At 44.8% G+C, this 15,932-nt stretch overlaps 1 protein-coding gene across 5 annotated transcripts in view; it reads right to left on the reverse strand.

Annotated features, from left to right (window-relative positions):
* Positions 1-11,068: 11,068 nt before the first annotated feature.
* FBXO34 (F-box protein 34) overlaps positions 11,069-15,932 on the reverse strand; it is a 90,805-nt gene continuing 85,941 nt past the window's right edge. For all 5 annotated transcript variants that reach the window (XM_050798248.1, XM_050798249.1, XM_050798247.1 and 2 more), the window contains exon 2: positions 11,069-14,285. In XM_050798248.1, coding sequence (XP_050654205.1) covers positions 12,146-14,275 — 2,130 coding nt within the window. In that variant the 5' untranslated portion in view covers positions 14,276-14,285 and the 3' untranslated portion in view covers positions 11,069-12,145. The remainder of the gene's footprint in view (positions 14,286-15,932) is intronic.

The following is a 15,932-nucleotide window of genomic DNA, read 5'->3' on the forward strand; positions in this document are numbered from 1 at the left end:
AGAAAGAGGATAGTAAACTAACAAGAGTTACATCAATGACTTCTTTGTTGTGCCTTTTGTAGGGAGGAGTGAGAGATACTCTGGTGATGGGAGGGATCTAAAAGAGCCTTTGAATGAATGCTCCCCTTTAAAAAGTGAGAAAATTAGCTGGGTGTGGTGGCTCACACCTGTAATCCCAGCACTTTGGGAGGCTGAGGCAGGCAGATCACCTGAGGTCAGGAGTTCGAGACCAGTCTGACCAACATGGAGAAACCTGGTCTCTACTAAAAATACAAAATTAGCCGGGAGTGATGGCGCATGCCTGTAATCTCAGCTACTCAGGAGGCTACGGCAGGAGAATCGCTTGAACCCGGGAGGCAGAGGTTGCAGTGTGCCGAGATCAAGATCACATCATTGCACTCCAGCCTGTGCAACAAGAGTGAAACTCTGTCTCAAAAAAAAAAAAAAAATTGCAGAAGGTATTTGATGACACTAGTTAAGTGTTGAAAATGGGCTAGAGCCAGTTGAGTAAAAAAAAAAAAAACTCAGAGGCATTAAGGAGTGTCCAATCTTTTGGCTTCTGTGGGCCACATTGGAAGAATTGTCTTGGGTCACACATAAAATACACTAATAATAGCTGATGAGCTATTTTAAAAAACTGCAAAAAATCTCATGATGTTCTAAGGAAGTTTACAAATTTGTGTTGGGCCATATTCAAAGCCATCCTGGGCCGCATGCAGCTCATGGGCCACGAGTTGGACAAGCTTGCATTAAAGAGTCTTGTGGGCTGGGGAGATGAAGGTGGGTGGATCACCTGAGGTCAGGAGTTTGAGACCAGCCTGACCAACATGGTGAAACCGCATCTTTACTAAAAATACAAAAATTAGCTGGGTGTGGTGGTGGGCACCTGTTATCCCAGCTACTCAGGAAGCTGAGATGCGAAGATCATGTAAACCCGCGAGGCTGAGGTTGGAGTGAGCCAAGATCATGCCACTGCACTCTAGCCTGGATGAAAGAGCAGACTCTATCTCAAAAAAAGAAAAGGCCAGGCTTGGTGGCTCATGCCTGTAATCCCAGCACTTTGGGAGGCCAAGGTGGGTGGATCACCTGAGCTCAGGAGTTCAAGACCAGTCTGGCCAACATCATGAAACCCCGTCTCAACTAGAAATACAAAAAAAAAAAAAAAAAATTAGCCAGGAGTGGTGGTGTGTTCCTGTAATCCCAGCTACTCAGGAGTCTGAGGCGGGAGAATCACTTGAAACAAGGAGGCGGAGGTTGCAGTGAGCTGAGATTGTGCCATTACACTCCAGCCTGGGCAACAAGAGCGAAACTGTCTCAAAATAAATAAATAAATAAATAAATAAATAAGTAAAAAGAGAAAAGAAAGGGTCCTGTGGCTTTGATACCTCCAGATCCATATCAGATTGTTCCTGACCTCGCCCTCCCTTTGGGTGTGACATTTTAGCATTTACTATATGGCTTCAGAAGGCACCTGGATTTTGAGGAAAGAACTTTCCTACGCTTTCCAGCAGCTTACTTCCCTAATTTAAAAAAAAAAAAATTGTCAAGACAGCATTTCTGGAGCGTAAGTATGTTGCTCTCAATTTGGAATGAAAGTGCCAAGTGGTTTGATGGTAGATGGAATAGAGAGACCTCCCAACCCAAGGCTGATGAAAGAATGATAGGAGCAGAGAGTAACTTTTGTGGTCAGCAGTTTCACAGTTGCATTCAAAATAAAGAGGACTAAGTCTAGTATCCACAGGAGGAAATAGCTGTTTTCTGGTTCAGGGGCCATTGGTAGTGGCTTAAAGGAGTTCTGCTACTCCTTTGAGACATTTTACATTCTTTTTGCCTTAATCCAGGCATACCTTGTTTTATTGCGGTTTGCTTTGTCGGACCTCTCAGTGGGTTTTTCACAAATTGTGATAACTCTGCGTTGAGCAAGTCATCAGCGCCATTTTTCCAACGGCATGTGCCCACTTCATCATGTCTGACATTTCAGTAATTCTCACAATATTTCAAATCTCTTCATTGTATCTGTTACGGTGATCAGTGATCTTTGATGCTACTGTTGTAATTATTTTGGGGGTCCATGGTCTGTCTGTATAAGAGAGCAAACTTAATAAACGTGTGTATTCTGACTGCTTCACCAACCTCCTGTTCCCTCATTTCCCTTTTTTCAGGCCTCCTTATTCCCTGAGACACAACAATATTGAAATTGGGCCTAATTAATAGCCCTACAGAGGCCTCTAAGTGTTCAAATGAAAGAGTCCCATGTCTCTCACTTTAAATCAGAAGCTAGAAATGATTAAGCTTAGTAAGGAAGGCATGTCAAAAGCCAAGACAGGCTGAAAGCTAGATCTCTTGTGCCAAACAGCTACGTTGTGAATGCAAAGGAAAAGTTCTTTAAAATAATGAAAAATGCTACTCCAGTGAACACATAAATGATTTAAAAAGCACAACAGCCTTATTGCTGATATGGAGAAAGCTTTAGTAGTCTAGATAGATGAAACCAGCCACATTACCTTAAGTCAAAGCCTTACCCAGAACAAGGCTCTTATCTCTTTAATTCTATGATGGTTGAGAGAAGTGAGGAAGCTGCAGAAGGAAAGTTGAAAGCTAGCAGAGGTTGGCTCATGAGGTGTAAAAAGCTGTCTCTGTAACATAAAAGTGTAGAGAAAGCAACAAGTTATCCAGAAGATCTAGCTAAGGTAATCTGTGAAGATGGCTACACTAAACAACAGATTTCCAATAGAGATGAAACAGAATCCTGTTGGAAGAAGATGCCATCTAGGATTTTCACAACTAGAGAGAAGCCAGTGCCTGGCTTCAAAGCTTGGGAAGGACAGGCTGACTCTCTCATTAGGGGCTAATGCAGCTGGGGACTTTCAGTTGAAGCCAGTGTTAATTTACCATTCCAAAAATCCTAGGCCTCTTAAGAATTATGCTAAATCTACTCTTCCTGTGCTCTGTAAATGAACAACAAAGCCTGCACAGCACCACATCTGTTTACAGCATGGTTTACAGATTGTTTTAAGCCCACTATTGAGACCTACTGCGCAGAAAAACAGATTGCTTTCAAATTATTACTGCCCATTGACATTGTACCTGGTCATCCAAAAGCTCTGATGGAGATATACAAGGAGATTAACGTTTTCATGCACAGTAACACAACATCCATTCTGCAGCCAATAGCTCAAGGAGTAATTTTGACTTTCAAGTCTTATTTAAGAAATACATTTTGTAAGGCTGCTATGGATAGTGATTCCTCTGATGGATTTGGGCCAAGTCAACTGAAAACTGGGATGGATTCACTATTCTAGATGCCATTAAAAACACTTGTGATTCATGGGAAGAATATCAATATATTTTTTTTTCTTTTTGATACGGGATCTCATTCTGTCACCCAGGCTGGAGTACAGTGGCATGATCTCGGCTCACTGCAACCTCCACCTCACGGGTTCAAGCAATTCTCCTGCCTCAGCCTCCCAAATAGCTGGGATTACAGGCACACACCACCATGCCCAACTAATTTTTGTATTTTTATTAGAGACAGAATTTCACCATGTTGGCCAGGCTGGTCTCAAACTCCTGACCTCAGGTGATCCACCCACCTAGGCCTCCCAAAGTGCTGGGATTACAGATGTGAGCCGCCACGCCCAGCCAAAATATGAACATTAACAGGAGTTTGGCTTAGAATCCTTTCTACTTTCACCTTTAAGTCTAATTTCTACTTTCACCTTCAAGTCTAGCCTCTGGTTGTTTAAAATAAACATCTTGTGTGAAATAGGCCAGGCGCGGTGGCTCAGGCCTGTAATCCCAGCACTTTGGGAGGCCAAGGCAGGCGGATCATGAGGTCAGGAGATTGAGACCATCCTGGCTAACACAGTGAAACCTCGTCTCTACTAAAAATACAAAAAAATTAGCCGGGCGTGGTGGCGGGCACCTGTAGTCCCAGCTACTCGGGAGGCTGAGGTAGGAGAATGGCGTGAGCCTGGGAGGTGGAGCTTACAGTGAGCTGAGATTGCACCACTGCACTCCAGCCTGGGTGACAGAGCAAGATTCTGTCTCCAAAAAAAAAAAAAAAAAAAAAAGAAAAGACAAAAAATAGAGTGAAAAAAAAAAAAACAACCCAGGGTTTTTAAGTTGATTCCAATCCTCATGGATGACTTTGAGGGGTTCGAGACCCATGGAGGAAGTAGCTGGAGATGTCGTGAAAACTAGCAAAAGAACTAAAAAGTGGAGCCTGAAGATGTGACTGAAATGCTGCAATCTCATAATAAAACTTGAATGGATAAGGAGTTGCTTCTTATGGATGAGCAAAAGAAAGTATTTCTTTTGGCCAGGCATGGTGGCTCACGCCTGTAATCCCAGCACTTTGGGAGGCCAAGGCAGGCGGATCACCTGAGGTCAGGAGTTTGAGACTACCCTGGCCAACATGGTGAAACCCCGTCTCTACTAAAAATACAAACATTAGTCAGGTGTGGTGGTGTGCACCTGTAGTCCCAGCTACTTGGGAGGCTGAGGTAAGAGAATCTCTTGAACCTGGAGGTAGAGGTTACAGTGAGCCAAGATCGCACCACTGCATTCCAGCCTGGGTGACAGAGCAAGACTCCGTCTCAAAAAAAAAAAAAAAAAAATTGTTTTCCTCACTCTCATCCAGGCTGGATCACAGCAGCTGGATCACAGCAGCATGATCACGGCTCACTGCAGCCTCGACGTCCTGGGCTCAAGTGATCCTCTCACCTCAGCACCTCAAGTAGCTGGGACTATTGGCATACACTACCATGCTTTTTTTTTTTTTTTTTTTTGTAGGGCCAAGGTCTCCCTATGTTGCCCAGCCTGGTCTTGGACTCCTGGGCTCAAGCAGCCCTCCAGCCTTGGCCTCCCAAAGTGCTGGGATTACTGGCAGAAACAGATGAAATCTACTCCAGATAAAGATGCTACATTGTTGAAATAACAGAGAGGTTTGAGATTTTGAAGTAAGTTATACTGCGGATAAAATACTGTCAAACAGCATCACATGCTACAGAGAACTCTTTCGTGAAAGGAAGAGTCAATCGATACAGCAACTTCATTGTTGTCTTAAGAAATTGCCATAGCTACCCCAACCTTCTGCAGCCACCAACCCTGATCAGCTGTCAGCTATCGATGTTGAAGCAAACCATCCACTAGCAAAAAGATTATGACTCAGAGCTGATAGTTGGCATGCTTTAAGCAATAAAGCATTCCTTAAAGCATGTACATTGTGTTTTAGACATAATGCTATTGCACACTTAGTACAGTATCACATAAACACAACTTGTATATGCACAAAAAATTCATGACTTGCTTTATTGCAGTGGTCTAGAACTGTTGGATGGAAGGAATTTTATCTAGAGCCTGGTGAACAGCTTCCCAGGTGTGCATCTAGGGCCTCCTAGGGATCATCAAGTTTTAGGAAATAGATTTCCTTCTTCCACAGGCACGGAGAAGGAAATTTTGCACTGGCCTTTGGGGAGCTGAAGAAGAGCTGGGGGGAGGCTTGTTCTGACATAAAACAGTGACTCTCTCCCTGCTTGAGATGTTCCACAGAAGGCTGTTTCTGGTTCACTTGCCCCTCCAGGTCCATTCCCTCCCCTTCATTCTGCTCACTGCCAGACAGACTGTGCTGGGAGTGCTGCATCGGCAGGCTCCAGGCCCTTTGAGGCTCAAGGTGTTCATTCCCTGGCTCCTTCCCTGCCATGTCTGTTTTCCTTCTTCCCTCCTTCCCATCCCAGCAACCACCCTCCTCCTTCCACCAGACCTGGGAACCATCATCCCAACCACACTCACCCTGTGGTTCTATTACACGTATCAGTAGTTCTCAACCCCACCTGCACCTGGAATCACCCGGGAGCTCCCACCCCCATTGGTTGATTTAATAGGTCTAGGGTGTGCCCTAAGCATTGAGAATTTTAAAAGCCCCACAGTTGATTCTAATGTGCAGCCACTACCCTGCCCAATACGATCCCCAACCAGGCAGCTGGGGCCTCTGCACTGGCTCCTGCACATTAGGAGGGCCAATCCTTTGGCATTCCTGCCCTGCGCCTCTTCATGGGGAAGGAGTTTGAAGGATCAAGGGGGCAGACACTGTCCCAGAACCTTTGTTCCCCTTATAAACCATTACCTAGGCTCCCAGAACCTCAGGACCTCCAGCCCTTCCACAGCTTTGTCCTCCAGACAGATCCCTTCAGCCTGAGAAGTGACTGAGGCGTGGCTCAGTAAGAGGGTGGGAGGATGCTGGAGGGGATGTGCTGCAGGAGGGCTCTCTGTGTTCTTGCCATGGGCCCTGCAAATACTGGGGAGGGCTTGTCCCTGTATCTACACCCTTATAATAAATCCTTGAATTTACTTATTTCAAGTGTGCAGCAGTTTCCTTTCAAGACCCTGCACAGAGCAGACTTAGAAATCTGAGGGGCCTAAAGCCAAGACTACTGGCCATGGAAAAGCAAAAGTTCACATGAGAGGTCCCAGCTTAGGCACTGGGGCAGCCAAGTCATCTCTGCTTAGGAGAGAAAATAAGGGCTGGTATAGAAAGGGAATTGCTCAAGACAGGCCACACACCCTGCAGCAGAATCATGCTGGGTTGTCTGTATAGGGGAGGATTGGTGAGGAAGGGCAGAGTGAAGGCCAACAGTTTGGTCCCAGAACAGGGAAGGCTGGGTGGGCCAGGCCTGGCTCCAACCCTACCCTTGAACCAGACTGCAAACACTCAAGTTATGCAAACAGATTAACCTCACAATGGAGAGGGAACAGATACAATTAAATACAACCTTGCTTTCCATTTTACTCATGTTTAGCAATTAATTTATTTTTTATTTAACTAATTGATTTTTAGTTTTTTAAGAACTTTATCAACATCTTCATATTTTTTGAGACAGGGTCACCCAAGCTGCAATGCACTGATGCAATCATGGCTCACTGCAGCCTCGACTTCCTAGGCTCAAGCTGTCCTCCTGTGTCAGCCTCCTGAATAGCAAGGGCTACAGGTGTGTGCCACCCACCACGCCCTGCTAATTTATTTTTTGTACAACGACAGGGTCTCACTTTGCTACCCAGCCTGGTCTGAGCTTATTTTTCCACCTCAGCCTCCCAAAGTGCTGGGATTACAGGCATGAGCCACCATGCCGAGCCCTTCATACTTCTTAATAAACAGACCTGTGACTTCAGTACCAGTATGTGAAGGAAAAGTCCACCTTAATTCAAAAAGAACGAGAGGGGGGTCCCAAAAGGAGTTTGTTCTGAGGCCTGTTCTCTGCTCACTGAAGGACACTTGGATGACGGGGCCTCTGGGAGAAAGGGTGAAATGTTTTGTTCTGCTTTTCAGATAGAGGAACATCACCTCTTACATGGGCTGCTGCCGCATAGGGACTGCCATCTCTGCTTCCATTGCAGTTCTTCCCCGACACTGGCTCTGCTCCCCTAAAACTGTAAGGTCAAAGCAACCACCTAGAATGGTGAAGCTACTTACTGTGCTTTTCCTTACATCAGTTTGGTATAAATGCACTGGATGTTACCCAAGGGTTTATAACCACCAAAGTTTGCTCTTCCCATGAGGTTGTGCAAACATCAGCTATGGCCACAAATGATAGGCAGGAATGACATGTATGTCAGTTGAGACTGCACATCTCCCACACAGGTACCTTGATCAGCTCACAAAGATTAAAATACTAGCTTATTTGAGGAAAAATGAGAAAAAAAAAAAGCCATCTGATTCCCAGCCTGGGCAACATGGCAAAACTCCGTCTCCACAAAAAACAAAAAACAAAAAACAAAAAACAAAAAAAAAAACGAAAATTAGCCAGGCATAGTGACATGCAGCTGTAGTTGCAGCTGCTTGGAAGACTGAGGCAGGAAGATCACTTGAGGCCAAGCGGTAGAGGCTGCAATGAGTCGAGATCATGCCACTGCACTCCAGTCTGAGCGAGACAAACCCTGTCTCAAAAAACCAGAAACAGCTGGGCGCAGTGGCTCATGCCTGTAATCCCAGCACTTTGGGAGGCAAAGTGGCCGAGGTGGGTGGATCACAAGGTCAGGAGTTCAAGACCAGCCTGGCCAATATGGTGAAACCCCATCTCTACTAAAAATACAAAAAAAATTTAGCTGCGCGTGGTGGCGCATGCCTGTAGTCCCAGCTACTCAGGAGGCTGAGGCAGAAGAATCGCTTGAACCCGGGAGGCTGAAGTTGCAGCAAGCTGAGATCATGCCACCACACTCCAGTCTGTGAGACAGAGCAAGACTCCATCTCAAAACAAACCAACCCCACAAACAATCAGATTCCCCAAGTGCCAGACACTGCACAGTAGAGAATGCATTTAAACGAAGCATACCTGACATACAGCTAGATAACATCAGCTCTCATTGGTTTAGTCGGTGGTGTACAGAAAAGAAGGGCTCGCAGTGCAGGCTAATGTCATGTTTTTGAATCAGGCTGTAGACAGAGGAGGACAAACAGCCAGTCTGCTGAGTGAAGAAAGAATGGAGCTATGGAAAACACCTGGGAACACTCACATAAAAATAGTGTCCCAAGCTGGTCCAAAAAGGTCGGCACGGAGGTACTGACGAGTCCAAGATAGAAGCGGTGACTGGACAAAGCCCAGGAAGGGAACCTCTAGGTCATAACATAACCACCGGCTCAGAGCCTGCTGCTACGGGAGCTACTGGTGCTAAGAGCTGAGGTTACACCAGATGCACAATGAGAAGTACTGAGCAAACCCCACATAGCTGTAGTGGGAGTTTCCGCCAAGGAAGCTCCCATGAGACCAGCTGTGGCCAGAGGACAAGGTCCTCCAAGACTCCTTTTACCTACCTGTGAGGTTTCTCATACTAAACAGAAAATTATGGTATGGCCCAGAGCAGTCAGGTCCTGGAAGCACCCCTCATATTAAAATGGTCACTTGAGAGGAATGCATGCATTTTACAGGGTGTGTTGTGTGAGGCACTGTGGGCAAGGCCCTCTGAGTGCAGTGGGTGGGCAAGCTCCACAGTGGTCCCTCGGTATATCTGCAGATGCTAGTCCCTCATGGAAAATTGCTTAGTATTTGCATATAACCCACGCATAGCTTCCCATTTACTTTAAATCACCTCTAGATTGCTTATAATACCTAATGCAAACAGTTGTTATGCTTGTATTGTTTAGGGAATAATGACAAGAAAAAGTGTATGTTCACTACAGACACAATATTTTTTTCTGAGCATTTTAAATCTGAGGTTGGTTGAACCTGCGATGCAGAACCTACAGATGGGGAGGGCCAAAGATACAGTGACAGAAAAGAAGGGCATATGGCGGCAGATGTGCAGAGGGCGCTGAAAGGCACCCAGCCAAGCAGGGGCATAGGGTTGGGTTCCAAGAGGTATCTCCCAAGCACAGAGCCACCAATGTGCTTTAGGGTTTGAACAGTCCTCTCGTATGGCTGTTTTAACCTGGAGTCATTTGAGAGAGCCTAAAAAAGCAAATGTTAATCTTACCTTGGCCCTTCCTTAGCTTTCAATTTACTCCTTCTTTGGGTCTGGACCATCCACTGGGCAGGGGAGAGGTGAACCACTCCAGGGACAAGAGGGAGCAGCTCCCTGACTCCTCTAGTTTCCATGGTTCTGGTTTTTGCTTCAAATGATCAAGTGAGGGCTTCAAGTATGAAGTAGGAGAGAAAAAAACTAAGCCAGGTGTATTGAGTCCCTGAAGAAAAGCTGAGGGGGGAGGTTTTCCCTTTTTTGGTGGGGTCAGGGTGCAGTGGGGACAGGCTAAGGTGCTGGTGCCCACACTGACACGTCTTTTCCTTTCTTGAATTCTGTGATCCTACAGCAATGCAGGAAAGCAGGTAGTGCGGCACTGCCAGAGACATTTTAAAAGTGGGCTGTTTTCACCAGCTTGGCACTAGAGGGCCCTGAAGAACAGCGTCTTTCACCTAAGGAGAAAGCTACACTTGTCTAGAAATGAAGCCCTGGGAGGGGGTATCCTCTGATGCCACCTGCTAATCCTCCACCTTTCATGCAGACAGCACTGGGAACCAGGTCCTGCCATACAGTTCAAAACAGATGATTGGCGATTTCTGAGGGACCCAAGTACTGCATGCCAACTGGGGCTGGGACATACTTACTGTGCCCTCTGCTCTTGATCACTTTAACCCCTCACGCAGTCACAGCTTTGTATCCCACAAGAAAACCAGATCAAGAGTGACCGACTTGTGAAAACCAACCAAGAGAGTTGTTTATCCAGTGTCCACGTTGGGCCAATGTAGAGCCATAGTCAATGTCAGCCATAGCTGACACTTACAGGCAAGTTGTATTCTAGGTCCTTTATGTTCATCTCCTTTAATCCTAATTACGAATCATAACAAACCAATTAAGAAGGCGCTACTGAGATGGCCAGTTTAGAGCAAATATAAGGGCAGCAGGACAAACACTGGAAACCTCAGTCAAGGCGACAACTAGGATTTAAAAGCATTTTCCAATATGCCTCACCTGGGTGAGTCACGAGGAAAAACACTCTTGAAGGAAAAGCTATTCTCAGCCTCCTCTTGATCCCATGTCACAGACAAATCTGATGAGCCTGAAGGCTGCAGCCTACCATGTCACCAAGCACATCAGCCCAGCACAGAGCCTACCCTACAGCCACATACCATCCTTCTCCACAGCCTGCAGCCGACACCGGTCACAAGGCTTTTTGGCGGGTACTCGATTTCAAGCCAGCCTAGTTTTTAGATCTTCCACCCACAGCAGCTTTCTGGGGCCCAACACCTCCCAACCCCACCAGGCACTACAAAGCTACAGGCCTGAATAGATCCTTAGTGACTCCCAAATGACAACGCCTAGATAAGCTGGAAGAATCTCCTAGATAATACGTCACCCGAACAGGAAATACAGTGGTTGTGAACAGACAACAACGGAAGAACTGAAGGGTTGCAAAAATTTAAACTTCAATGTTAAGTGAAGATGGCCTCTTCTCTGACAGAAAAAAACACCTTATCTCCAACAATTCAAAATAATTAAAAAGAATTCTTATGATTCAATTTACAAGAACCTTCTTCAACACTGCATCAAAACAGAAAAAATCTTCGCAAAGCTTGGGTTCCATTTAAGATGCATGTTTTTATTGAAGTTTTAAAAAATTTTGTAACCAGACAGGATAAAGTAGACAAGAATGTTATGAGCTAACTATATAATATTCTCTCAATGTTGTGATCACTAAAATATAATGAAGGATTGTTTTCTATGCTAATTTTCAGGTTGTCCAGTTAAACCATTATTTGGTATCCTTTGAGCAGGTTAGCCTTTCAACTATTTAGAGTTTCTTCTCAGAAACATTCATATATTATACAGGAAACATTCATAGTTTATTTGGGAAACATTCATATTTTATACAGGATGTACAAATTGAAGACTAGACAATTAAAAAAAAACACACACAATTATAGCCGCAACACTATCCTAGCTGCATTGTGATTATGTTGTTCAGTTAGCTGTCCATTATATACAACTGGATTTTAATCGTGCTATTTACAGAGGGGCCAAAGCACTCATCTAAAGGTAAAGGCGCTCAGGTTTAATGTGCACTTTCATAGCCCTATGAAAACACAACCATTATATACACTGTAAACACCACAGGGCATGAAATCCATCTCTAGCCACAAACATCAATCTCACAGGATCAAGCATACGAGGTCTAAGGTGGGGTGCCTGACTTTTCTTTTTAAGAATACTTTTCATCTAAAAGTCCTGCTATTCTTTTCACAGGACACTATTCACTTATTTCAAAGATGGTGCCAGTGCTCAAAACATTTCTCAAACCCCTTTTTGAAGACTACCTGAGAGTGTCTGCAGTGAACTCTTCTGAATGTCCTGGATGGTGGTGAGTCTTCATCCTTGGAGGATGGGTTTGATTTAGGAAAACAGGCAGAGTTATTCACAGGCAACTGAAACAAACTGTGGGATACCACCAGGTTCAAATGTGAGATGCCACTATAAACAACAAGACCAATTTTTTTGTACGGCTCGTAAATTTAGAGTTTATGCCTGAGCAATGCGGTCCTGATGAAGTACAGATTCTTCTAAAGTGATGACTCAGGGGGCTACACTCATTTGAATGGTGTATCTAGGTGTTTTGCAGTTTTAAAAATCGGTCCTTTCGTTGCCTCTCACATGGACTTTAGTATTCCTCTTCAGCTTCAGTCCCTTTTGCCTTCTTATGGATTGCCCGATTAAAGCTGTGGCAGGCAGGAACCCAGTGATTGTCATGAAGCCCCAGCTTACAGCCAGGGAATCCTTTCTGAGACCGGTGGCAGCACATCCAATACCCTGGCCCATAGGGCAATGCCTGGCAATAGGGCTTGGGGTGCCATCGGCACAGGGACACATCCCCTTTCACATACTTTTTCTTGCACTGTTTGCAAGGATCTTCTCTGTAGCGTGGATCTCGAACCCAGCGAGAATCTGCTGGCCTGATATTGTAGTACTCAATGATAAACTTGAAATAGCAGCAGGTACATTTAAGGGCCACTAAACTCTTGGTGGGAAGTAACCTGAAGATTTTTACCATAATGTGGTGGGGCAGAAAAGCCATGTACTGCTGAGGCTCCAAAAGCTGCTGGATTTTAAACCTGGTCTCCAGGAAGTCATGCGACACCTGCTTCTTCCAACTGGATGCCTCAAGCACTGGTAATGTACTTTCCACAGAAGAGGCTGGCGGCACAAATGGCTCAGCAGACCCACTTTTTTCCTCAGATGCACTGTCGCCCCCAGCAGCATCTTCAAGCTGGCTGGCCTCTGAAGCCTCTCTTGTTGTGCTTTCATTCAACTGGGAACAGTCTGACAAGTGCTGACCAGGTGGCAAAAAAAACAACATCCCTGGAAGTGGGTCTTCACAGGAGTTTAAACTGGAAGGCTGGTCTTTCTCTACCTTGGACACAGTGATACTAATGCACAAAGATTCTTTTCTTCTTTGATCAGGATTGTGGCTAGTAAGCGACACAAGCTCTCTGCTCATACAATCAACAGCATCTGTGGGCAATTCAGAGGCTTGGGAATAGGTATGAGAAGAAAAAGGTAACCCAACGAGTTCATCTGTCATTTCCACATCATACCTGTTGCTGTTTTTCATGGCAGTTTGTGAACCCAGCTCTAACTCTGCACTGTCTATGTGGAAACTCACTCCTGCTGGCAATGGGGGGCAGTCCTGAGAAGCACTGTCCCAGGCCTGGTCCTCTTTAGGAGAACAATGATCAGCTCTTGAGGGGCCACAATCCACAGATACAGACCCCACAGGATTCACCTGAGTGTCGGGTGCCTCCAAGGCGCCTTTCTTTGTTTTGCCTTCATCAGCCTGAGTGCTATTTGCAAGCAAAACTCTGCCCACATTTCGACGAAAGCTGTTATTCCTTGAGAGGCTCCCAGGCTCACGCTGGCCCTGCCGCTTCAGGCACTCAGACTCCAACTTGGCTACCATGTCGAGGACACGGACTGGTTCGCTCTGTGGTTCACCAACCTCAAGATTTCCCCTTTCTTCACAAGCTCCTGGGGCAGAACAGGACTCGGTGGCTGCGGGCACACCTCTGGATTGGCCAGAAAACCTCACAATGGCAGGTGAGTTTGTACAGTTTTTTGAACAGCTAGCTAGCAGAGCACTGGCTCTTTGCTCCAAGAAGGCAACCATCTGTATAACTGACAGAGGCCTCCCGGCATAGACTCCATCCCCACTGTCACTCACATAATGCACAGAACAGTGCTCAATGCCACATGCAAAAGGCTCAGGTTGGTAGCACCTGCTGTTAACTTCCTTCATCCTTTCAACCTGTACCTTGGCTTTTCTAAGATCCCCTGATTTTTTCCTTCTCTTAGTAGCTCTCCCATCAATATCCCAGGAACTTTTTATTTTCATAGATCCTATCCTGTTACTACACTGGTGGGCTGCAAAGAATGCAATTTTTTCCTTGGTATTTCCAGGTTTCACAACAGCCCAGATATCAAGTGGTCCTTCTTCTTCGCCCTGGTGGATCGTTGCAGATGGTGCATTCTTTTTGGTTTTAACATTCAAGCTGCTCTCTACAGGACTCTTCCCACTCATACTGCACAGAACATTTGGAGAAAGGATCCCAAATGGCTTTCGAGATGATGCTTTACCAAGAGAGGCTGAAGGAAAGACACTTGGTGTTACGTGGCTAGCTTTGCATGTTTCATCATTTACAGCCTTTTGGTGGTTCATAGGAGTTCTCTGCGTTTCCCTGCTGACTTCCGGGGGGTGCTCTTTCTTCTGGAGCTTCCAATATGGCTTTAGGTGCATAACAAAGCCCCTATAGGAAAGAAATACACATTTGATTCAGAAACCAATTTTGTTTTTAGAAAAAATGTTTTTAAATTTAAGCTCAGATGGTTCTAGCAACTAAGAAGAACATTTTCTACCAGTTCACTAAATCTTTACCAACTCTCATGATAGCTAGTTTTTACTGCACGTATCAAGAATCACAAAAAGCAAAATATAACCAGTTTATATGGTGTGTAGTACTTTTTTTTTTTTTTACCGAAAATAAATCGGTTTTGACTGAAGAACTTCAGAAACTGACATCAGTTAACATTTGGTAAACTTAACCTTTTAAATTAAAAAAAAAATCTGAACTTCCTGAAGACACCTAAGTTTTAGGCATAGAAGAAAGGAAAGTATAAAAAGAACTCCTCCATGATCCCTGTTAGGTTTTTAAACACTCTTTCTAGATCATCACAATTAGCATTTTATTAGTTGCAAATAGCCCATCAAAATTATTGCTTCCTGGCCAGGCATGGTGGCTCACGCCTGTAATCCCAGCACTCTGGGAGGACAAGCAGGCGTATCACCTGGGTCCAGGAGTTCAAGACCAGCCTGGCCAACATGGTAAAACCCTGTCTTTACTAGAAGTACAAAAATTAGCCGGGCGTGGTGGGGCGCTTGTAATCCCAAATACTCGAGAAGCTGAGGCACAAGAACTGCTTTAACCCAGGGGCGGGGGCTGCAGCCAAGATCACACGCACCACTGCACTCCAACCTGGGCAACAGAGTGAGACTTTGTCTCAAAAAAAAAAAAAAAAAAGAAAAGAAAATTATTGCTTCCTAAACTATTCCCATACCACTGAATACTGAATATTTAGATGTTTATAATTTTTCACTTGTTTCCTTGTGTACTTTGCCCATCTATTAGTCTTGATTTTCTAAATAATCTATGTGTAGAAACATTTAACTGTCAAATTTCCTGTAACCATCTTAAATATAGACCCTACAGTACTTATTAATTCTAAAACCATTTTGAACTAGTTCAGAAAGATGGTGCCTTATTTTGGTCCTTGGCCAGGGCTAGAGATGGGAGCTATTTCAGAAATGAGACAAAAAGATGATTACTGCAGAGACTAGTGTTCTAGTCCCTGCCACATCACTGATTATCTAGCCAGGGTGATTTTACCTTGGGCAAGTCACTTCCTCTCTCGGCCTCAGTTGAAACGTTAACTGAGGGGTTGAAATACTAGATAACCTAATGAACTGGTCAAATGTACGATTTACATAAAATAGCACACAGATACACAAAACACCCTGGACGGAAGAAAGAGTATTTTCTAGGGATGCCTGGACTCCTGCAAAATAAACTTAGAAACTAAAATAAAGATCTGCAGTCCCAGTTTGGTGGGAGTGAGGCAACAGCACCTACAGGTCTAAGCACGTGAAGTTTCACCTGCTCTTGCTCACTGGGACAGCAGCTGAACACATACATCTCAGAGAGCTCAGTTTATTCATCCTCTGCTCCACATTTACCGGGTGCCAGCCATATGGCAGCCTCTGTGGTAACTGATTTCAGGTTATCAGTTTTAATCACCAAGAATGAAAGTGATCGTCTAGAACAAGTTTACCTTTCACTTCAACTTTTAAATCCTACGTTCTAGTCTCAGATAAAAGAATAATTATGGATACTGTTATC

This window comes from Macaca thibetana, chromosome 7 (assembly GCF_024542745.1).
Source record: "Macaca thibetana thibetana isolate TM-01 chromosome 7, ASM2454274v1, whole genome shotgun sequence".
Taxonomy (NCBI): domain Eukaryota; kingdom Metazoa; phylum Chordata; class Mammalia; order Primates; family Cercopithecidae; genus Macaca; species Macaca thibetana.